General features: G+C 27.3%; 1 protein-coding gene and 1 pseudogene across 2 annotated transcripts in view; one reads left to right on the top strand and one right to left on the bottom strand.

The window, feature by feature from the left end:
• The window catches only part of LOC112680016 (sex peptide receptor), a 241,958-nt gene that overhangs the window by 207,321 nt on the left and 7,513 nt on the right, over window positions 1–27,124 (top strand). For both annotated transcript variants that reach the window (XM_025550093.1, XM_025550027.1), the window contains exon 5: window positions 13,325–13,481. In XM_025550093.1, coding sequence (XP_025405878.1) covers window positions 13,325–13,481 — 157 coding nt within the window. The remainder of the gene's footprint in view (window positions 1–13,324; window positions 13,482–27,124) is intronic.
• LOC112680145 lies at window positions 14,069–14,410 on the bottom strand (annotated as a pseudogene).

The following is a 27,124-nucleotide window of genomic DNA, read 5'->3' as shown; positions in this document are numbered from 1 at the left end:
CGGAAACATTTCAAGAACTTAACTCTTCCCAGACTTATTAAATATCATGTAGATAAGCCAGTTGAGAATGACTTGTATTCCTAAGTTAAATATTAACTTGCGATAACGCAATTTTAATCATTTTTATTGATTAAAATGTATACACTTAACTATGTATAGGTCTTAACTTATTAAGACTGAACTGCAAAATTAATAACTCTGAAAATATTACCAAACATACTAAAATTATATATATTGCAAATTTTAACTCAGTAAACTTTATAATAATATAGTAATTAGTCTTCTTACAACAAAATAAAATAATCTTATAACATCATAAAAATAATTTTATACATTTTCCATAAAACAATAAAATAAAATAATTATACTTTTCATAAGAAAATAAAATAAAAGCAATATATTTTTAGCAAAATTAAATGAAATAATAATACTTTTTAATAAAAACACTTTCAATTATTTAATTTTTATCTTGATAATTACTGAAATTAAGTACGTATGTGGGGTATTCATAGCACCCCAAGCTGATAAAAAAAGTTATTGTAGTTCATGTGGTATCAATATTGTTGTTTTCGTGATAGAATAGTATAATCTACTATATTATAGGAAGGTACTATGAGACTAAACAGTGTAGCAAAAATAAAATATTATTTATTATCACTATTATAGCAGTAGGGTGTTCAGAAAACCTTGGATACGCAAATAAAGGTTAAGTTTTACTTCAGGTTTGGGAGATTTTATGGTTTCCTTTGAAAAAACTATACATTTTTATTTACTGGGAGTAAAGTTCAAACCATTAGTTTTGCTCCAATCGTTTATGATATCTAAGCTCGTTTGAATGTTTTCTAGCATGGATTTATTATTATTTCCTTTGCAGTGAATATTTATGTCATCAACAAATATGTTTATGTGCATGGGCAGCTTTATTATTTTGGTAACGTCATTCGTCGTAATTAGGAATAGGGTAACGCTAATTGGAGAACCTTGGAAAACGCCATTCTCTAAGATGAATTCTTCGGATAATGTATTATTTACTTTTACTCTGAATGATCTGTCTGAAAGAAAGTGTTGTATGTATATGAATATATTACCATGAATCCTCCAGTTGAATAGGGATCAAAGTACCTTAAAGCGCCATATTGTATCGTATGCCTTGCTTATGTCGAGATAAATGAGTATCATAATTTGTTTCGTAGTGAATGTTTCGCAAATTTCTGTCTCTATGTTGGTTAGACAGTCATAAGTGCTTCTTTGTTTGCGAAAACCGAATTGTTTATCACCTAGAAGTTATTTTTTTCTAGGTACCATATGAGCCTGTTATTTATTACTTTTTCTAGTAATTTGCTTAATGCGCAAAGGAGCGATATAGGACGATATCCTTCGGTGGAGTATTGATTATTTGACAGTTTTGGAATGGGGATTATTATCACCTTTTTCCATTTTTTTGGAAATGTATTTGTTTTAAAAAGTTTATTAAATATTTTTAATATAAGGTTTATTCCATTTTGTGGGTAGGTGACGTATAAAGTCAGTTGAAATATTGTCAGAACCACAGCTCTTGCTTTTGGCTGTATTAAGATTTATTAATATCTCTCGGAAGATAATTCCGTCATTGAGTGCTATTTGATCTTCGTCTATGGACTGAGTATTACGTGGTATATTAAATACGTCATAGTTTTCGTTTTCTTTTTTGTAATCTAGAAAGAGTTTGTTTAGTGATACATCTTTACTATTTCTTTCAAATTTTGGACCAAGTTCGTTAACAATGTCAATTGATTCCGTAAGATTTTGTGCTCCGGTTTATAAGACTTAAGTTTTTGTATGTTGGTATATTTTTAATAGCTTTTATTTTTCTCCAAACTTCAGATGGGGTGATGGAGATTGTCAATTTTTTAGTGAAGTGCTGCCAGTTTTATCTTTTGCTATCGATAATGGTTCGTTTGGCTATCACTCTGAGCTTCTTAAACTCTATTGAATCGACAATGTTTTTGGATTTTTTGTATCTGTTATAATCTCTTTTTTTTGTTTCTAATTTCGGCCTCACATGTTTTGTTCCACCAGGGGACCGGTGGTTTATTGCTATTATAGTGAGTTACTCTTTTTGTTTGTGCGGCTGTAGTTAAAATGATATTTTCGAGTGTTCAACGATTTCATTTTTAGGTGTGTTCATTTTTTCTATTTCATGTTCGACTAATTGCGTATTAAGTTCTCAGTCGGCGTTTTTAAGCTTTCACCTGGGTGGGATTTCGTAAGTATCACCGTTGTTGCGGTATTTGATATTAATAATGATGGGGCAGTGATCACTTCTATATATTTCCGGTATTACTTTCCGTTCGGTGTTGCTGCCAATTGAAGTTGATGACAAAGTTAGGTCAATTAAGGATGTGTTGCCTGAAGCTGCCGTGAAGTGAGTGTCATTTCCGTCATTTAAAATCATAATGTGTGGATTATCCAGCATTGATTCTATAGTGCGACCTCAAGTATCGGAGTGATTTGAACCCCATATGGTGTTGTGGCTATTAAAATCTCTGAGTAGAAAAAAAAGAATTGGCAGTTGGTTAATAATGTCCTGGATATTATTTTGGTTAATATTGGTGAGATAAGGTAAATAAATAATGCATATTGTGAAATTTTCTTTGGCTTTAAGTCTGATAGCGATTACCTACTTCAAGTTACGATATTATTGATATTTCTTGTGTTTGATATGTTAGACTGGTAAGAATAGCTACTCCAATGGAGTATGTAGCTCTACTACAATTTAGCCGGTTTTTGGTAAAAGATTGATATTCTTTAATTAAAGGTGTTGAATTCTACGCAAGATTTGTTTCTTATAGACAAAGAATGTCAAGATTTGTGAGTTGATTAGTAATTTAATTTCATAGAGTAAAAACCATTTACATTCCATTATAGCATATTTATATTTGAATTGTTTGAGGGAGGGGGGGTTTATTTATTAAAATGTTGCTGTTCATTAATGTTATAAATTAATTAATATTTTTTTTTTTTGATTAATAGGTTTGTTTTAAAACTAAGGTGTTTGAATTCTTTTTAATATTTTGTATCTGTGCTATTGGGTTTTTCTATATATTTTTTAAATAACACGTTTAAGAAACGGGTGAATCATGCTTTGCTTATATTGGTTTGAAGTTTATGTCTAACTTTTTCAACAATATCTATCATTCTTTTGATAGATATATTGTACTTTTCGATTACAATCTCAGGATCTGGGTTGTTTTATACGTTTTCAATTATATCTTTGAATTGAATGTAATCTATGGGAAAATTATTGTTCTTATCGAAGAGTTCTTTAATTAATGATAGATGAGTCTCAATGTTGTCTAAGAAAATTTCTGTCACCGGGGTTACTTTTGTTTTTTTGGTAGGGTTTGTTTTTTTGTGTTTTGCTCCGGTCAGATGTAAAAAATTCGTTGTTAGATATAGTTGAAGACTAACGTTTTCAAATACATAAATAAATAAATAAATAAATAAGTAAATACATTAATTACATTAACATGTAGGTGATAATGTTAAAGCGGATCTTTTGGTACTTTGGGTTTGTTCGGTTACTGTTTTTTTTGTCGTGCATAGGGTATGGTCCACGAACTCATCAAAATCCAGATAAGTGTCTAAGTCTATGGGTGTTTTAGGTTCTTCTATTTCTGACAATATTTGTGTATTACTTGTTTCCTGACTATTATGTGTCTTGGTTATTTTGGGTTCTGTTACTTTAGTACAATTATTTGACATATACCCAATTCTTTACATAAAAAGCAGGTTAGTTCATCGTTAGACAGAAATATTCGGTAGTTTGAATTTTTGAAATTTATAAGTGGAGAACTAGGTATTTTATTTTCGTCTTCTGGTGATACGTATATTTGGCATCTAAAGCTTAATATGTGTGTAAAACCTTCGATGTGAAAACAACCTCCCCGTAGAAATGATACGGGACTGGTGGGCATGATCGAATGTTCTTTGAGTACTTGTATTATTATTTCATGAGGTATGTTAGGGTAAACATTTGCGAGAATGATTCTTTTGTCGGGATTAAATAGTTTTCTTAGTTTAACGTTTTGGCCTTGGACGACCAAATTTTTACTGTCTAGGATTAATATATTGGCTAGTTCTTTTGATGATAGAAAGATACACATACGTTTTTTTGATATTTTGGATACAAATATGATGTTTTCGGACTTGATTATTTTTCCTATATCTATGACATATATTTTAGTTGAATTTCTTCATTTACTATATCAAAAATTATGCCTTTGATCTTTTTTCGGGAATACGTTTGGATTTAATGTTTCCGCAAAAGTTTTTTTTTTTTTTAATGGAAATATTTTGTAAATTGTTTTCGGTGATTTTTGGGGCACCCTGTATATCCACTGTACATTCACTGATGGTTGGTTTGGTGTAGATAAAAACATGTTTGGTTTAGGTATTTTGGTTTTGGTTTGATTAGGCGTAGATATGTTTTGATAATTTTGTTTAGACGAACTCGTGTCGCGACGACGGAATAATTTTATTATTCATTTTAATTGGGGGCATATATAGATATGATACTACATATTACCTGAGCTGTGCGGGGACCTTGTTGTTATATAACTTGCTATCGGGAGCCAAAAATGCGATAACGGATAAAAGTAACACACGTGTGGCTCGTTCGAAAGCGGGGCATGAACTGAATATGTATTATTATCGTACATTTATTTAAATTATTTTATTTTAATCAGAATAAACATTATTCTAGATTCTAACATCGGACGCTAAATTTCACATTCAAAAATCTATTTACCTCAGATCAAACTGTTTATATTATACTTTTAATGTACCTCAAATGTTTGTATGTAATATTTTATCTTACATGATATTACTATAATCTCTTACCTATGTTCGTATTGTTTTATTGTTTGGTTGATTATGAACATTAATAACTTTGGCCGAAATAAATAAAATAATTGTGGTGTAATGTATTTTGTAATAAATTCATAAAAACTTCTTTAGTTTTATTATATGAAAACAAATTTAGAAGAATTATTTAATTATTTGTCCTTAAAACGCGAACAAAGACCTTCAGCTGGAAATTCGCCATGGCAAAATTTACCATGGAAACTTTTACAATCGCCCACAATAACCACTATACTTTTCTCTAGTAAACAATTCCAACTTTTCAAAATGCAATTACTCTCTCTTTATTATGAAATCTTAGGCCATAGGTGTCTTTTGATGTTCAAAATTGAATATATAGAATAATCTATTGCATAAGAATAATGCCAATTTTTGTCAAGCACCCATAACTAAGTATTATTTTCTTATATAAAATTATATTAAATATAATTATATTTTTTATATATTTATAAATATAAATATTTTGTTTTATATTATATTATTAATATTATTATAAAGATTTTTAAAAAAAACAAAATTTCAAACATTTTTCGTAGACTTTCATTTTTATTTTTGGTTAAAAACTTTAGTATTAAAAACTTAATTTATTTATACATTAATTATTAATTATTATACATAATTATATATAAATGTATTTACTTTTATACTTACTTTATTAATAACTCACCTTCAAATACCCATGTGACATATTATTTAATTTTACTAAATTTGATAAAAAAAAAAATAATAATAATAATAAATTTAATTTTAATAGTTCCAAATTAGTTTTTTACCGTATTTTTTTATTAAAATAAAAAAAAAGTGTATACGGTTTTAAATTAAACATATATTCCTACAATAAAATGAAATGCTATGAATAGCGTTCGAATTTTAAAGCACAATAAATAACAAAAAATGCATACAACTATTTCAATAAAAGAAGAAAAAAAGTATAACTAAAAATTGGTTTAAGCTATAAAATTAAATAAAAATAATTTAAAAAAATTTTGAATTTAAAAAAGAAAAAAGAATAAAAGACCGTGTATTTATTCAGATTTGATTTCAAATTATATGACATGATCAAATATCAGTAAAAATATTATTATACATAGGAAAATAACGCTCTGCATCACTAAAATAATAAATGCATTATTTCACACAAACTTTTTTGTTTAAATCAAACAGGCATTTTACATGCAATATTAAATTCACAAAACTAAGTTTTAAACCATTTTTACTCAACCAATCATCAACATTATAGGTATACTGCCAGCTCGTATGTATTGCTATCTGCTGTTGGTTTATGTAGAGCTATTACAATATGGTTAGGTACTAATAGTATTGATGAAATCGTTTATCAATTTTAATGGCGGATTTTAAAGAAGTAGGGGACCTTGTCCCCTCCTATTTGAGATTTTATACTTTAAACAACACAAAAGCATATTTTTTTATTTCTTATTAAACGAATAAAAATATGTATTATTTTGATGTAATAAACATATTAATATGTCTCAACTAGGATAGTTTCAAAAAAAAAAGGCGAAAAAAAGCAACAACAACAATTAATTTAAATAGAATCAGTATGACTTGAAATTAATTTATATATATAAAATTTGGGTTTCTATCTTGCACAGGAAAATAATTTGAGACCTAATCATGAGTATGAAAATGCAAAAAAAAAAAAATATATATATATATATATATACATATATATCTTAAAAAATAAAAACCATATTTTCAAAGTTTTTGAAGTTTTTCATTAAAGAAATTACAGAGATAATCAATCAATATAACTTATTACATTTGTAATAGCTAGAATGGTTGATGGATATAAAATAAATTAAAAGCCTGCGGAGAATACAAATTATCACTGCCATCGAATGATCGATGTGTTCTAAGTAGTTAATCACTTATAATGATAAATGCCTAACAAACAAAAGCTAAATTAATTACAAATACTGGTTACTTTCCTTGGACATGTTTAGTTTAACTGGAAAATATACTTCAACTAAGGAAATACAAAATATTTAACGTTTAGAATATATATATTTTTTTTTCATTTCTTTGTATTTAAAATATTAAAAATATATTTTTGTATAGGTTCGATTAATTTAATTGTAATTTTCTAAGCGATATAAAACTAAACAGTGACAATAATTATTACCATATAATATGTAAAATAAATCGATTTATATAATATACTTTAATAACACTAAACTTAAATAGAGGATGAAATTCAGATAGTGCGATGTGACGATAAAAAAAAAAATAACTAAATATAACGATAACGTCAATAAAACAAAAGTTTAAAACAAATTATAAAAAAGCAAAAACTAAGACTACGAGTAGATAACAAAAAAATAATATTTTAAGAGGCAAATTTCGATCGGAGAAAAATTATTTGAATATTGTATCTAATTATTTTGTTTTGGATCATTTAAGAGAAAGTAAAAATATAAATATTTTAATGATAAATAAAGATGATGCTATTATTATTATTTGATTAAGTTATTTGATAATTCATATTTCATTAAAATTCTAACGGAGTTTCATCCGTGTTTCTTATTTTAATTCATATAAGTTATAAACTAAAATTTTATAATTCTATTTTCAAAAACTATTTAAAACTTTGTAAATATCATATTTTAAAAATGCATAAATATTTTAAAAATTTTCAAACCGAAAATTATTTATTTTTTTAAGAATAAAAACCTAGAACTTTTATCGGTGAACTTATACATTTTTACGAAAGTCTTTAAAGTAATAAATAATCAAAAATAACAATTTAGATATTTTCAAAGTAAGTATAACTTACAACTTACGAGCACGTAATTAAATATATTTTAGATGATCTTATAAGCTACTGAAAACATTATGAAATCATCATTTGAAGTAAAACAGCCATCTTATTTCTAATCAACTGAAAAACAGTTTAAAATACTTAGATAGATTTTTTTTTTATTACAATAAATACTTCAACAGAAAGTTAAAATACTATGTTTAACATACAGGTTATACTATATAATAGTGCTCTGCACGGTCCTGTCCGGATCGGTTCGATCCGAATCAATATTTTTTTGAATAATTTTGGTCTAGTCCTGGTTTAAACTATAATAATTTCGGTTCAGTCCTATTTCTAAAATATAATCAGATCGGTCCGGTCCGGTTCTGACCGATCGGTCCCGATTAGTTTAAAATGTACGGCTAATATTACGGCTTGTTTCAAATCTCATTTCTATTGAACAATGATTCAAAATTATAAAGACATTATTTATAGAATTAATAACACGAATATTATCATTATGACCCATAGGAATCAATATTTTACCCCAGTAGCGCTGTTTTATATAAATTGTATGTAATGTACTATCGTGTATATTGTATATATATCTAAGCTATTCATGGTACCTATTGGCTATTAATAATTTATTATCGAACATATTTTCAAGAAAAATTATTATTATTCTCGTTATGGTGCGGGTAACGTGGAATATTGTGGAAGTGCCACGCCGCGCCGCGCCGTTCAAATATATAAATGTATACAACTGCCAATAAAATACTCGCACATTATGATCTAGGTTTATATTAATTATAGCTTATCTATACATTATTTTGGAAAACGGAGATTAGAAATGAAATGAGCTCTTCTAATTTATATCCATTCTTGTCGATGATGCCGGTAAGCGGTAATACTTGGAAAGTAGTAGATTAGTCAGGCCAAATAGCAAGTAGTTCGATATTTCCACGTAAAATTCTTTGTAAAAATAATTAATACTTAATAATGAGATAAACACGAGTATATTATAGTGTAGTATATACCTAATATACCTATACTAAAATATAAATTTACCATAGTCTATTTTCATGGTGCAAAATTTTTTTAGTTTGGTTCGTTTGTCCGCTCCATCATATTATTTATTATTATATTTATTTATTGTTATATTATTGAAGTCTTGTATGATAAAAAAAAAAAATAGGTCCGCGGTCCGGTTCGGTCCAGTCCATAAGCTTTTACAGTCCGAAATTTATCAGTTCGGACCGGCGGTCCGGTGTCGGTCCACTCTAACAAATTATTTTAAATTTTCAGTCCAGTCCGGTCTAAAATTAAATGTAGCAATCGGTTCGATCCGACTTCGGTCCTTTTTTAACATTTTCAGTCCGATACGGTCCCTTAAATTACTGACCGTGCAGAGCACTACTATATAGTAATTAGTAACACAAAAAGTTCATCACTAAATACTCCAAAATTAATGTTGTGAATTAAATTAATCACTAAGTTTATTTACGTAGAAGTATTTTCTTTTAACTTTAACAGTAATTTATTTTTGTAGAATACATGAAATAAAAGTTAAAGATCGAAGTATCATGAAGTGTATTGTAATTAACCTCAACAACAAAATTTAACTCATTTTCTACCTGTTTAAATTCTAACTAATCGATAATATAATTTCAATATATATTATGTTTTTGCATGTAAATCTGTTAATTTTACAAGTAAATTATTTTATCTTAATAAATATGTCCTAAGTATTGTAGAATTCATTATTTTTAATACTTAAAATTGTGTTTTTAATAAAACAAATCATAAAAATAGGTATGGTGAAATAGCATTGTCCTTGTCAGCTATTCTTTTGAATATAAATTTAAATATGAGCATGTTTCGTCTTATTTCGAGTGGTGGTGTAATTGCTTCACATAGGATGCTTATTATGGAGCTGGTTTTAAAGGCGCCAATACTCAGTTGGATGCCTTGGTTGTGAATTGGATTTAATGTTTTTAGAATTGATTCAGAGGCTGCTCCGTAAATTATGGAACCATAATCGATTACGGATAGAACTAAACTTTTATATGTTCTCATTATGATGCTGCTGTTAGCTCCCCATGCTCGATTAGAAATGGCCCTGATTATATTTAGTCTTAGTTTTGTCTTAGTTTTTAAAAATTTTATGTGATTGGACCAATTTAGTTGATTGTTTAAGTTTAATCCTAACATTTTTAAGTCGTTTGTGGGTGGAATTAGAATATTTTTCATGTATATATGAGGTAGGATTTAATTTTTTTTTGTATGAGAATAGTATACTTTTGGATTTTGCTGGACCAAATTTAAACCCCGTAGATTTTTCCCATTTGCTAATTTCATTAATGGCGTTTTGCATGAGTATTTTTAACGTGTTTATATTTCTTCCTCTGCAGTATATGGTACTATCGTCGGCAAACATAATAGTTTTGAGTGGTGGTGGTATTATACTTGGGAGTTCGTTAATAGCTATTATAAAGAGGGTGACACTTAAACTTGATCCTTGGGGTATGCCATTTTGGAGAGTATGATTACTGGAATGAGTTTCATTTAATTTCACCGAGAAGGATCGTTTTGATAAAAAATTTGAGATATAGGCGAGCGTATTACCATTAATTTTATTTTTTTGGAGTACACCTATCTAGTATTCGTTAGCGTCAAACCATGTCGTAGGCTTTTTCAATGTCAAGTGAAGTTAATAGTACGTGTTGTTTGATGTTGAAGGTTAGGTTAGGTTAGGTTAGTTACATTTCTTAAAATAACCAATCTATATAATAGAATTTAAACAGTTATGTATTATTATTACTTACACTATTATTATCATTTCCTTTATATTACATTATACTATTTTACCTTTAATTAAACATTATGATGATTGTAAATAACACATAAATTTGTCTTTTTTTCCCGGCTAATAACTAAAATGTTGAAGCTATAATAAATGAATTAAAAAAAAAATCATAACAATATAATAATTGTATTTAGGACCAGTTTTTCAATCTATTTAATTCGTCAAATAAAAGTTATTTCCTACAATGTAGGGCCTACATGACAAAGTTGTGTCATTCTTTAGTTTTCCAGTATCGCAATAAGTCCTGTTTTACGAATAAATCATAAAATACAAGATAATCTGTACCTTTTCTACCGGCAAGAGGTTGTCTGACGAATAACCCAAGTTTGTAAATCTGCTTATCTCTAGTCTTTATGATATGGACTAAAATAATACCACAGTTTATATACATTTTATGAAATCTGTTACGATAGGACTGAGATAATAATAACTTAGTCCGTGTACAGTACAATATACCGTAACTTTATCAAAAATCATTGATAAAGCAGTATACCTATATTTTAACTAATTAAGTGAAGTTGATCGGTGCAACTTGGTCGACTTTATTATACACGATACACAATCTGTTAGTAGGTATCAAAGTCTACCCGAATAGTTTTACTCTCCAAATAACTGTGCGATACGTAAATATTTGTGTTAAAAAATACTATTTTACGTTTTATTCGAAATTGTATTAATTGGGCTGAATGAATTTATTCGACGAATAACTAGATAATTGAATAACTGGATCTTAATAGATTTCGAAGTTCATTCGACGTAAATTTTTCGCATTGTTAAAACCTGTAATCGCTATAACTTACCAAACTTGACTTGGAAATCTTGTTCCAAATACAATTATAGTTTTTTTTAAGGCTAAATATGATAGCACGCCTTCTATCTTATAGTTCACATAAAATATAAATTGTAGGATTTTTATTTGGATAATACAATAATTTAGTTTCAAAGTAATTTTAAGTGCACTAAAATGTTTATTGAATATTCTCTAATTAAAATGTAATGTTTTTAAGTCAATGAACACAATGTTTTATAATACTTCAACTATTTATGCTATCTGTATTTCCCTTTTTTTGAATACATATTATTGGTAATTTAAATATATAAATTTGTATTTATTGACTCAAAATTGCTTTTAATAGCAAACCATGACAAATCAGCTAACTCAGTGACAACAAGGTTTTTTTCCGTCATAAATATGTTGATTTCTGAACATAAATGAAAAAATCTTTTCAAGACAATACCTCGGCTGAGTCAACTAATTTCACAATGACAGGGAATATCTGGGTACTCGCTTTCGATGTCAGCGAGAAAGTTCTTAAATTGACGGTGACTTAGAACACTTTTTTATTATTAGTTAATGTTATATACATAAGTAAGACTATTATAAATAACACCAAAAGAAAAAATTATCATATTAATTTTATAATTAATGAAATTTATAAAAACTTATGTCATTTTCAATACATTAATTTGCTTGGCAGGCCAGATTTGGCCCGCAGGCCGAAGATTGGAGACCAATGATCTAAACTTATACCCCTGAAGAACTTAATAAATGAGTATTCACATATTAATCCGTTTTAAGCTGATTTGTTCAATACAAATACAATATTCTATGCGGAAAGACGTATATTACATTTTTTTTTTTTTTTTTGTAATTTAATCTTTGAAGCTTTTAAGATAATGTTATAGGATAAATATATATGTAGTTATTATGTGTTTCACAGGTAAATAGTTACACATGTATAAATTAATATTACTGTAGTGTATGGTATGTAGGTTTTGTGAATCTTTTTCGAAATAATATGAAGTTTAAGTTTACCGAATTTATATGACGAGACATCTCTGAAAACATGAAAACTATGTTTAATAAAAATGTATGTTTTATGATGTGATTATAATGTCTATATATAAATCTCAAACAGTAAGTCATCACAAACAGGCTTCTTTCCGAATTTAAAAAATAAACGGCTTGACTATTAAGTAAAAAGAAAAAATTATATTTTAGGTAACTACCGACATTTTTCTCTTTAGGTTCTAATAAAAATACTCTCCAATTAAATTTTCAACATTGCGGAGGTAAAAATCCGTAAAATTATATTTTTTAATATTGTAATTTTTTGCGTCGTTTTCTAAAATTACGTAATTGTACGAGAAAAGCCCGATTCACATTGTTACCGCACGGTACGGTCCATCACATCACGTACAGGCACGACAAAATATTATATTATTATTTTATAATGAGATAATTCACATTGATGCGGCCGGCACCGCACTGTTACGTTACAGCACGGACCGGACCGACAATATATAATCCAAAAGAATGTTTTGACGGTGCGATATGTGTATTACGTCTGTCGGTGTAGTGTGAACAAAGAAATTATTACTATTATTATTATTATTATTACACAATGAATTTATTTAAATAAAACGTAGAGAAATTACGAAATATATTAAAATTCTTGAAATATTATTGAACACCAACAAATACTGAATCACACATCAATTTCTAAACACTGAAAATAACACTAAACTGCACTGAATGACTAACCTGCGTATACAGGTGAATGTTATTTGGACGATTTGTCGTGACGTTACGTGCTGTGACGATCCGTGCCATGCCGTAACACTGCGAATCGGGCTTTTAGTATACGTATTTTAATACGTATTTCCGTAACCACAATATGATTCTACGTGTAATACCGTTATAGAATGAGGTGTTCTTGTACACCGATCAAAACAAAAGACAGAAACCCATAATCGGCCGTGTACAATAATACCGTTTTCCATTACTGTTGCAGGGCTATGAGGGACGCGCAATTAAAGAGAGACAAATTATTCAAAGAGAACAGAAAGAACGAATGCAAACGGCTCAGGGATTCTAATTGCACGACATTGATGCTCATTGTCGTCGTGACGGTTTTCTTAATGACTGAAATCCCATTGGCCGTGGTAACGGTAAGTAATTTTGTTATATCTGTTAAGGTTCAAGGAATTATCGTTAACACTAGTTTTCCACGAACGTTTTGTATGAATTTCCAAAATGAACACCGAGTTGAAGTTAAAAAAATAACTCATTGTTCCGTTGATGAAATTATACGCGTTACTCGTACGAACAAAAATAGTGTTGTGAGTTATTTAGATAAAAATCTATTATTATCTATTATTTTATTTAGGTAGATATATAAATATTATCTATTTATCTATTTTAGATGAACATTTTAGTTATCTACAGTTTATTCTGTTTATTTATCTAATTTTTTGGTTTTATGTATTATATTTAATAAATATTATTTTTATATTTAATACAAAAGGGCTCAGCCCGTAAATATATATATTTCAGGGGTGACCAAACCGCGGCTCGCGTCATAGACTTTTTCAGCTCGCATCTTATCGTAACATTTAAAAAAAAAATTTTTTTAATATGAATTTATGTATTTGAAAAAGTATAATATTTTATTAAATTAAATTAAATTATTAAATTACAGTGTATAGAAAAAAATTTGTAAAAATAAAGTATTCTTGATATCATTTTTCTTAATTGACTATTTTCTTATTTGTTGCGTGTTTATTTTGCTTGTAAGCTTTTTAAAATCAGGACTATATGTTGTTAAGGCAGTCCTCAACAATTCAGTTAAATGATAATCCGTTAATGTTGATCGATGTTCAGATTTAATCATTTTCATGGTTGAGTATAAAGACTCGCAAGAATATGTTGTTCCAAAAATCGATATTAACTTTTGAGCGCAAAGAGTAATTTTTGGATATTTAATAACAGGCACATGTTTCCAAAATTCCAACAGAGAATGACAACTGTATTTGAACTGCTTCAGTCCTTAATCTTCCAATAATTCCAAGAATTCAATTTCTAAAGCTGCCATATCCATTGAAATTGATTTTAATATTGGACATCCATTTTCAATAACGTTAATTACAAAGGGATTTTCTAGAAATGTAATCGAAGGTTTAAGTAATTTCAAGTATTTAAATCGATCTTCAAAGTGAGTTGATAAACACTCTAATTTTTGTACACAATCTTCACAATTCAATTTTGTTGCTATTCCAACCAAATAATCCTCAATTTTTTTTAAATACGGAAAATGGTTTAAATTATTAGTTCTTAAGTCTCTTTGAAAAAGTTTAAGCTTATTTTGGAAACTAAAAATGTCTTGTACTAGGTTATTTATAAATTTATTTTTACCTTGAAGAGACATATTTAATGTGGCTAAGTGATGCACAACGTCAGTACAAAATGACATATCTCTTAACCATTGTGGGTCTGAAAGTTGTGGAAAATTTTTATCTTTTTCTTTTAAAAATGTTTTAATGGGTTCTAATAAATCGAAAAATTTTATTAAAACGTTATTTACCGATAACCATCGAACTAAACAATACCACGGAATATCATTTGGAATATCATCCTCTAAACTTTCAATAAAGTTTTTAAATTGGCGATGTATTTTTGAACCTGAACGTATGTAATTCACAATTTTAAGAACAATTTCTTTTAGTTAGTTAAATTAGTTAGTTTTAATTAGTTTCGTTCTATGAAAAAGAACTCTTCTTCCCATTGTAATTTGAATTCTCTGTGTTCTTCTTCATACTTGCGTTTCTTAGACATAATAATTATTTTATTAATGTTGAGTTGTTACACGCATGACGTCAAAAAACACTATGAAGACATAATATCCATTGTCCATGTGTGTCTATGTCTGTATGATATTTTGATATTTATGGTATTTATGAAGATAAAATTTAATTTGAGATTATTGTACAATTATTGTTATCTTATTCTTCACATTTTATTAAATACCATACCTTAACTTATCTTATTTACAATAATACAATATCATATATATAAATTATATAATAATATGACCTTTTTTTTTTTTTACATTTTGGCTCTTCCATATTTATTAATATATTTGGTGGCTCGCAAGTCTTTTCTTGCTGGCTACCCCTAATATATTTAGTCCACTTGGAGCAGTTTTCATTTTATTAATTTTATATTAATAAATTTTAAAACATCCATGACTCGCTAAACGGCTAAAAAGATAAACATATTCATCCATCCATCACCAATAACCGTTCTCAAACACTTCTCTACCACGATAGGTCTTATCACGGAAAACATCAACGCTTAAATGAGATTCAAAAATAAGTATATACTATTACATTTTTAGCTAAAGTTTTTTATTATAAATATATAAACACTTTTAAACCGAGATACATTTTAAACGCCTCAAACTAATACAAAATGATTTATTCGTGGTAGGCCTATTAATTTTTTTTTTGTTTATTTTTTTAAATTTATTATAAAATTGTTTTTTAAAAATGTATCTGCTTTTTATTTACATAAAAATAATATAATTATCTGTTATATTTAATAAAAATAATTTTAGATAAGCTTATTTTTATTTTTATCTAATAGATTTTTAGTACATCTGTAACTACATAAAAAACGTATTTATCTGAGCTCAACAGTGACAGAGAATACTAGTGAGAGAACGTATAATGGAAAAGGATCGTTGAAAAGAGAAACCCGCTTAGTGACGGGTTGGAAATAATAATATTAAAATAATATGGTGATGCATTATATAGAATGCACAGTCACTATTAGAGTACGAGGACTCAGAAAAAAACCGTCAACTGAAACCTATTGTTTAAAGTCGGAAGTTTTCTAATAAACTATCGTAGTTATGATAATAGTGAAAAGTATCCACGGTTTTTTCGGTCGAACACACATTTGTTACACGAATCAAAACGATTATAATTCAAGTATAGATCGTGTGTATTTATTTGTTTTACACTCGAGGTATTATCATGGTTTAACTGTATATATTTTAATAACTTTTAAAAAACACGGGATTTAAAAACAAATAAATAAAATAAAAATTGAAACGATAATAATTATGACATGGATCACTCTAGATGAATAAATTGCAACAAAACCTCTGTGATCGGATTTTGAAACAACAAACGAAACGAACTAAATACCCTGCGTGCGCTACTGGTAATATAACGCCGTATGCAGCCGTACAGTTAATATTACGTATTTTTTCATTCGGAGGTATGCGCGTTTATTCGATTTACGTCGTCACCAAAGATTAGGTATTCAAAAGATAGTGCGCACATTTAACTTGTTCGTCATTCCAAGTAGGTAAGCCATGATATTCGGAAATTTTAGTGGTACAATATTTCTATGTAGAGTGTTGCATTCAAAGGGGTAAATAATGTTTTATTACCGTATTGCGGGTTGCCTGGGAGGATTTTTTAAGGCGAACGAGTGGTCGAAGCGCCCTTTTATATCTATTCGTTAATAACTAAATTATTTTATTACTTTGTAACTTGAAATAAAACCATTTAAACAATACATTATTTAAATATACACTGTATTAATTCGAAATACTTCTTTTCTGCAGACAATAATTATTGTTCCATTGGATCAATATACGTAACTAAACTGCCAATCTTTTTTTATGTGTAATTGTACTTATTGTATAAACCGTACTATGAAATAAGCCACTTAAACACTATTTTAACAGTTACCATCTTTGAAAAGTGAAATTGTAATTTAATTGCAAACAAAATAAATAAAAACTTTGACGATCCAAAACATTTACAATTTAAATAATTTATGCTTAAAATATTGTTGTTGTCAAATATTCATTTGAATATAGACACTTAAAATTTTGCCAAAAAATAAAATCTTTCACGTCTGCTTAAAAAATATATATTTCGTTTTTGAAAAAACCGTGTTTCATTTCAGTATTTTTTGAGACAAATATTTAAAGTACTTTTGTTATGAATTATTTAATTTTTTTTCCCCCCATAATGTTGATTTAACTATTTAATCAATATTCAGTATTCAGTGTCAAAACATATAGCAATCAATATTAGAATCCATAGTTTTAAGGAAAAATGTAAGCTTTTCGCCGGTCGCTAAAAACTGTATATCCAATATTTAGTGGTTCTTGAACAAAAGGAAAACACGTTTGTTTATCTCGCTTAACTAAAATAAAATAAACTAAAAAAAATGTACAATCATCAAACTACCATAACGTTCCAAACACCCATGGCCTTTGTGTTCTCTGTTACAATATTTTTTATCCATCAATTTCCATTATTCTTGTATTTTCTACACCTGAACAATTGCCTGCTCGTTTTTGTTCAAACTACGGTAACCTACCTAAATGATACAGTACTTCACTTCTATTTCTCCTGAATCCTCCTATCGAAATTGCATCTTAAGGGTGACAAGTTTTACCACTGTAATCGGATTCTTTAGCAACAATATCTCAACATAAATTGAGTTGATCCACCACAGTTGAATCAGTAAATTGCATTCGGTCTGATGAAAATAAATAAATTGGATCTACCCAAAAATAAAATAAACTATTTATCACAACGTAAAAAAACCATACAAACTAAATTATTCAGAAAATTCAGTGATGTAGTCTCAAAAAAAAATTTGAGTGTACGCCAATTTTAAGTAAAAATAGCGAGTGGAGTTAATCCTTACCCAACGACCATTTTTTTTGTCTGTGAGCGATAAAATTAACTGATAAAATAAATATCTGAATTTACAATCAATAAAATTAAATTAAAGACAATTACAGCAACTTACTGCAGTGTGACGGATTTTTATGCTATATTTCTGTGCAATCAAATTAAAAATAAATCTATAAAATGTAAATAACCGTCCCTAATATACATGATAACAAGGAAACAAATTTGATTTTTTTGATTTTTGTAAAAAAAAAAAATGTTAAAATTTGTTAATACTATTTATAGCTATGATGTTTATAGTATAACTATATATCACAACTTATAAGTATACGCATCAACCAAAAAATGAACAAGTCGTTATACACTGTATACCCACGTATACGTTCCACTATACCAATGGTTAAATTATTTTCAAACCAGAGTTTAAATTTCCACTGAGATAAGTGCAACCTGTGCGGGAAACAATTTTCTTGCATATGGAATTGCCTGCTTGACATCAATTTTATTACATTTTAGCAGAACCATTTCATTTATTCCACCTTTAATATTCTACATCAGTAATTCTCATATTTTTCTTGTTCATTTCACCTTTAGCCACTAGAATAAAACACCATGTCACCCTAACATCAAAATAATAAATAATCTTAACTGCGTATTTTAGAATAATTCTTGAAATAACAAAAAAAAAAAAAATACAGTACACAGAATAATAATAAATTCACCTACAATTTATTTAAGTTGCAGGGTTTAATAAACATTGTCAGTTAAAAGTTTAAATTTGCAAATTAAAAAAATAAATAAATAAAAAGAGAAAAAATAATAATTATTTGTATGAAAACTGATGAGAAATTGGCCCCTGGTGGTTTTTACAAAGTTGAAGAAGTCGAGGGCTGATGGTGGAAAGACCAAGTGTCATATTGTCTTCCAACGACTTAAAAATAACTAACGACCTCGGTTAAATCAATAAGATAATCGATAGTGCATAATTCATTAACGCAAATCAAAATACTTCACGTATTTATCGGATCTAAATAATACAAAGACACAAACTTAAAGGTATGCTATTTACATGACAGTTATGGCAATAATATGATTTTATTAAAATTAATTATTTTTTTGTTTTTTTCCTTTCCTTTGGAGATTTCGTATCACCCCTACACTGCGTCCATGTCACCCCAGTTGAGAATCACTGTTCTACATAATACATCACTTATTATTTTTAATCTCTATTGTTTTGTCATAAATTTTGTTTTATTGATAGTTATGATTTGTTATATTGCTTCAATTACAATATAAAACACTTTAAAAATATAACTCACCACACGCGTATGATCGTACCAGAGCGAAATGTGCAATTTTACACATAAAAACATGATTTTAAATTATTATTTATTTCATATCGATTAATCATAACTGTTAATAATTTTTCATAACATATATAAATGTATAAATTATATAATATACACAATTTTATATATTTTTATTTAATTTATTAATTGTAATCGAATGAAACGTTAAACTAAATAATCACGGGTCTTACTGTTTTTTAATATGATAATCTTATCACACAGATCGCATAATTGATCCTAACATTTAGTGGTATGTGCAAGTACGTACTTACACAAGTATTTTGCAAAATCAATTCGTTTTAATAAAAAATAAGAAATTTCAAGAAAATATGAACATCGATTAACAAGAATTGGAATTTAGTCACTTATTGAAAAAGTACAGTTTCAAAAGCAAGTTCAAAAAAAAAAAAGACAAAAAAAAAGTTTATAAAATGAATAATGATAGTTCAAAAACTAATTTAACCATACAACAAATAATATTTATAATTTACTTAAAGATAATTTTTTTAAATTAATATTACTCTTCGAATAAAATTATTTTAAACTCAATATTTTATTGTTTATTCTACAAACGTCACAATTGCTATACTTTTTTTTTCGTAGAGTTTTTTCATTTATCTTGAAAGCTTTGTCACTCCTTTTGTAGTGTTTAATTTAATTAGTTTTATTATAACTCCAATGGAAAAAACTTTTTATCAAAGGACTATAAAACATTACACCAGTATTGTGGTAGCTAGTTAATACATATATATTATTTGTTAACTTTGTATTGCTAACCAATATTCAAAAGCCAATATTATCAATTTATCAGCAATAAAATCTTATAAAATTTCATAGGAAAAATTAGCACAATCTTGTATTTTTATCATACTAGAAAAACTGTTTATATAATAAATTTTAATTTATTGAATAATGTCTACATATAAAAATAAAAAAATAAAAATAATGCAAAATGGTCATTGATTTTGTAAAAAAAAAAATCCAATTGATGATTCAAGATAAATATAAATTTTCCTACATATTCTTTCAAACTGAAAAGCAATTATTAATAATTATATATGTATACCAAAACAAACAATGCCTTACAAAAAAAAACATATATAATGGCCGTTGAAAGATAATTCCATAATTCCGTTTAATATAATATTGTGCATGCAGTTTTTAAATCAAATGCTTAATTAAGAAAAATACTTAAAGTGTGAACAATTTATTTATATAAAAATTAAATATCCTTCATGATTAATAACAAAATAATTATTAATAGCTTTCAATACATTTTCTTACATCATACAAACATAAATAGGCATTGAATAATTAATATATTACATACACCACAATTATTATAATATAAACATTTTTTGTTTTATTTTAACATTAAGTGATACATTTAAACTGAAATTATTTTATCGTTATTATTAATTATTTATTTATTTATTCATTATTATTATTGTATCGGTATATAATATACGAATAATAATAATAACTTAAAAATTATAAAAACAATACTCATACTTACTTAAAAAATAAAATGTATTCTATTCAGAATTAAAATAATTTTAAGGGTCGAACACGACTGCAACGTGATTAAATACCTAAAATATAGATATATTTATGTATAATAAAAAATATATTTAAATAGCTTATATCCAAATCAAATGTATCAATGATATCCTATTTCAATATTCCGAAAAGGCAACCTGTTTTTTTATTTAAAAAGAATAAATCAATACATCTTGATTATGTCATACTTGTTTATAGCTATTTTAAATTTTAACATGAAAATAAAATATACGATTACATGAAATATCAGAAACAAATTGGCACAATTACCGCTCTTAAGCAATTTAATATTTTGTCATCTCAAGTTCAATTTTTACAACCCTTAGATGATAAGGAAATATATACAATTACTCTTAAAACTCTATAATATTATAAATGTATATCGATTTGAAAGAAACAAAGTCACTTGGTTCATGTAACATTTTATCGATGGTTAACTACATAAAACATGATCGATTAACAAAAAATAATAATAAAACTTGGGAATAATGAATTATAAAGTTTTTGTTCGCAAATTCTTTAAATCACAGACCAATTATTTCAGGTTTCAATAGTTTATCAATAACAATTTTGAATTTTATTTCTATTGTTTAAAAAATAGATTTATTTATACAATTTATAAAAATTCGATACTATGTTTTCAGTGGCGGCTCGTGGTGATTTGACAAAGGGGTGCGATAATTTTTTTTTTTAATTTAGTCAGAATATTAAACTAAAATTATTAAGTTATTTATTTATTATCTATATAAGTATATTTTATTTATTATCATGTATCATAATATATGAAATAAGTACAAAACAAAAGTTACATTAAAATTTTTTCTTCATTAGGTTAAAATTTTATACTGGAAATCAAGCCTCCTTTCCTTGATGTCATAAAAGTTATCGATTACTTTTTTGTTGAAATCAATATCTTCATTTATTATACGGCTCTCTATACTTAACATAGTCAAAGTATTAAGTCTGTCCTAACACATTGTACTTCTTAAGCATGTCTTAATTCTCCTCAATGTTGAAAAACTTCTTTTGGCTTCTGAAGATGTCATTGGTGTGACTACCAAAACTTTTAGTAATTTAAAACTTCTTTAAATGTGTCTTCTATGTTATTATTTATAGTATAATTTATTGTAGAAATTACACTTTTTAAACTTCGAAAATCATCACGTGAGTAATCTACCTCTAATTCGGTTTTCAAACGTTCTTGAATAAAAAATGGATAGCATTCGACAGTAATATTCAAAGCTTTTGATGAAAAATTATTATTATATATGACATATTTTTCATTTTGGAAAAGTTGAGCTGCTGTTAAATGTTTAGTAAAATCAAAACTTCTCTGAGCTTGAATAGATATTACGTCACATACTTCTAAAACAGCTAATTTTTTATTGCTCATAGAATCTTCTATTCGTTTTCTTTTAGAAGAACTTTCAATATTCAGTATTTCTATAAGAGTTGTCAAATTATAGCGAATTTTTTGAATTTAAATTTTAAATTTTCTAACAGAATCTTGAACTTGTACTAGATCAGTATTCTTTGCTTGAACAGCATATACAAACAATTAACATAGGGCATAATTTTATGAAAACAATTACGCCAAAAAATAAAACTCTTATCCTTTAGAAGTAGTTTAAGTCCTGTTGCTTGATTAATAGAACTAAATTGCGAGGATGCATCAATAATTTTCTCCATACATTCAATCAACGTATCTCTATGTCCACAAGCCATATTTACTGTTCTAATATTAAAATTCCAACGTGTTTAAACTGTTTTTGGTAAACGAGCGCCTACTATTTCATCTAGTATAGCTACTCTCTGTGGAAAATTCGAAAAAAATGTTGGAATTTGAGACAAATTTGAAAAAAATACTTTTACTTGTTTATTTTGGGAAGTTGCTTGAGCCATAATTAAATTCAGTTGATGAGCGTAACAATGAATAAAATAAGCATACGGATATTTTTCTTTTATTCATACGTTAACTCCAGATTGATGACCTCTCATAACAGCAGCTCCGTCATATGCTTGTGCAATGAATTTTTGAGAATTTTTTTCTATTATAGGATCGATTTCATTTAGAATAGTTCGGGTTAAGGAGTCTACATCATGTCTTGTAGGATTAAAAAATCCCCAAAAACATTCTACAGGAATCCCTTTAATTTCATAACGAAATATTAATGCTAATTGAAATTTGTTAAATATGTCAGTTGTTTCGTCCGCAATAATAGATAAAAACTCCGAATTATTTATTTAATTTAATATATAATTTCTTGTAACATTTAAAACACAATCCAGTAATTAATTTTGTATGATTTTAGAAGTACATTTGAAAACAGTTGATTTCTGAAAATGTTCCTGTAAACTTGGATCTAAATCTGAACATAAGTTAATCGAACCACGAAAAACGCCTTGGTTTTTTGATAACATTTTTTCATCGTGGCCACGTAATGGTAATTTGTAATTTCCACAAAATTTCACACAATTTAAAATTTTTTCAAAAATATTTCGATTTTTATAAACTAGCTCATTATGACGTTTAATCCCTAATTTATAACCATTGTCGATTTGACTTCTGATGTCCATAGTTCCCAATACTTTGAAGTTTGCCTCATTTTGTAGGTGTTTAAACGAATTTTCATGTTTATTTAATTTGACTAAAAGATGTATTAAATCTTTTACACTAGGTTATTACTCCAAGATAAATCACCTCCAAAACATACACAAGGAAAACAAAACTGTAGTTTCACACCCACAGAGCCATTTAAACTTTTGATAAAGCTTAATATTAAAATAATGAGTATATTCTTTTTGTCATTTTTTAGAAATATTAATCAAGTTGGATAAATTTGGTAGAGGTCTATCCAAAATTTTAATTTCCACTTTTTTTTTCTAAAGTTAAAGATGAAAATTTTAGTTTTAAAATTTCTTGAATCGAATTCATAATATGAATAATAAATAAGAATAAAATATTGAAAATATGATATATATAATTATAAAATATAAATAATAAATATTATTTATTATATTAAAATACTACTTATAATTCCAGTATACCAAACCGTATATAAAACAATTAAAATAAAAATATTCACCGTTTTTAATTTGATACCTACACTCGTAACAACCACTACACTACTATTGACAGCCGCGCCGCCCGAATTGTTCCACAGAAATCGTCGCACATCATAGTTTTACGGCCACTGTCAATGCCGACAAAATACAATTATATTTAGGTATAGTCTAAATACTGTGTTTATAATATGTGTGATTCGTGGTAAAACACATACATACGACCTATTGTAGTGATAGCAACGGGTCGCGTTCCACCGCCCGAATCGTACGACGGATTTCATCGCACATCATACCAGGCCCGTAGCCAGACCAAATTTTCAGGAGGGGCAAAGCAAATTTTTGGGGGGGCATTATATATAAATGTATTAAATATTAATGCAATTTTTAATTTATTTACATTGACATCTAATTAAATTAACACAATGAATTACAAAATAAATTAACAATGAAACATATTTTACACACGTGTACTGCTGCAGTCGGCGATAAAATGAAAGAATATTTAGGTGTTCTATAATAAAATGTCAATTGATAGGAAAGTATTGAGCTACGATTACGATAACGTTAGCAATCAATTTGCCAACAGTCGTCGTGACACGTCAGTATCGTCGTCATGGCCCGAAATTTCCGAAATAAATACTACTATACGGCTAAAAAAACTTTTTTGATCTATTCTATTACCGATGAAAATGTTATAAGCAATAAAATACGTAACTACCTAAACATCTTTCTAATATTTTTAGGGGGGGGCAACGCCCCCCCCCCGTGGCTACGGGCCTGCATCATACCCATTATTGGCTTTAACAGGGGGTGGACACAACACGGCGGCAACGAATCAGCGGCCATTTTAATTGAGGTACTTTTGTTATCAAATTATAATCAGTGATAACTGATATTCGTTATTAATTGTAATTTCAATTATGGTAATTGTTCAATATGTAATCTACCAAACAGTGTGAAACATGGTGACCTACTAGGTACCAAGAATTTTTTACTTATGGTTCATTTCTTAGATAGTATGTCTACCATAATACAGGCCCATGTGAAGGATTTCAGAATGGGAAGTGTTTTTAAAAAAAAAAAAAATGTATAAAATAGATTCATCGATGATTAAATAGTATAATACAGGTATTTATATAATTTTTTTAAGTATATTAAAAACGTTTATATCAATATAATACTATAAAATGCAAATCATTATTGTAGTAAATTTACAAACACAATTGTAATACATTTACAAAAACACAATTTATATTTTTTTGGTAATGATGGGAGGTTGGGGGTTGACCTATGGTCATACCATAGTATAAGACTTATAAGCCCCCTAAATCTCAAACTCTTATTGCACCTAATACCTTGAAAAATAATACTACTATTAGTAACATTTGAAAATGCGCAGTAGCTTATAAAAAATATTACTACCATTTCATGATGGAATAAAATGTTACTAACTTCCTACTGTACCTCAAATAAAATGGCTGACTGATTTCATTATTGTCCTATACTGCCCATGTAATTTGTTATCAGTGTCCATTCTGTTTTATTCTGTGGCTTTAATCAGCACGGTCAACGTCGAATAAATAAAATTATAATCGTTTTTATGTTTACACATTGGTGTGGTTATTTGTATGATTCTATTCTTGGATAAAGCACACCTACACACACCACCTAATGATTGCAACGGTCCCCGTTCCGCCGCCCGAATTGTACGACAAAAATCATCGCACATCATAGCTTATACGACCGCTACCGCCGCCGCCGATAATGTGATGTTTTATCTTCTATAAAAACCGGTTTTTATATGTGCGATTCACAACGTAGCACACATCACATAATATCGACAGCCACGCTATAATATATTCATAACTATATACACACATATATATTTATTATTTATGATAGATATAAAATAATAAAAATAATAATAATTCTTGTAACAATATTAAAAATAAAATCAAATATTATATTATTTCGAATATTTTGTAATTTCAGTAGGGGGGGGGGGGGCAATCGTACCATCGCACATAGGCACGAGCCGCCACTGATGTTTTGATAATATTAGAAACTTCGTGCTCAAAATAGATAATTTATATTAAAATTAATTATATTTATTCAGAATAATCAGACACAATAATATACATTCCTTTATAACGTAATAGTTTTTTTAAACATATTAATCATTAATGTGACCTTTAAATCACTCTCCGACATACAACTATGAAATTTTCAACATGAATAAATTTGTTATATTATCTTTCAATTTTATCTCGTAAACGTTATTAAATATTTAGAATCATAAACAAAATGTTATATACATAATAAAATAGTTTAAAATATAATAATGCAATATCACCTCTATATGTACACAATTACAATATATATATATTTATATACATTACAAATACTATTTTTATTTATTTTACATTGTATGTACACATGAATAAACATTTACTTTAAGAACATATTCAAATTTTTAAAAATCATGTTAGCATTATAACTTGAAATAAGTAGGTTTATATGTATACTATATTTATACTGTAAATATAAATGAAAGGTATAAGTATTTTAATATAATCGAACCAAGAGTTAAATCAAAACCTTAAATCGAATCAAAATTCGTATGTGAACGTTTTTGCCAAATTGACAAAAGTGTAGTTGGCAAATGTCCAATTGATCTCAATTTTTGGCAAATTCTTTTTGTTAAGCCCAATTGATAGTTCATGTTTGACGTAATACCTCGTACAGAAAAAATAATAAAAAATCCAATAATAAACTCAAAATAATACATAAACAAAATTTCAAAAGAAAATTATTAAATTTAATTATCTGTAATTCGTGTTATATTTTATCCGCACTAATAACTTGACTTAAAAATTGCTGTGAAATTTAATTTGTATCCATATAAATAATTCAGTTTTTGTATTTCATCAAATTTACGAGTCTTTAAATAAAAATTTGAGACTATAAACGGGATAAGACTTGAAAATTTTAAAAAAGCTTTTTTTTTTTTAAAAAAATGTAAAACTTATGCTTCACAAATAATTAAAAACGAATTATTCAGTTATAATATTATCTTTATGGATTAACCTTAAAGGGCCAAAACCAAATAAAAATATT

The sequence above is a fragment of the Sipha flava genome, unplaced genomic scaffold (assembly GCF_003268045.1).
Source record: "Sipha flava isolate LNK unplaced genomic scaffold, YSA_version1 0_pilon_pilon, whole genome shotgun sequence".
Taxonomy (NCBI): Eukaryota; Metazoa; Arthropoda; class Insecta; order Hemiptera; family Aphididae; genus Sipha; species Sipha flava.
The sequence above is the reverse complement of the archived record's forward strand: the minus strand, read 5'-3'. Positions and strand labels throughout refer to the sequence as shown.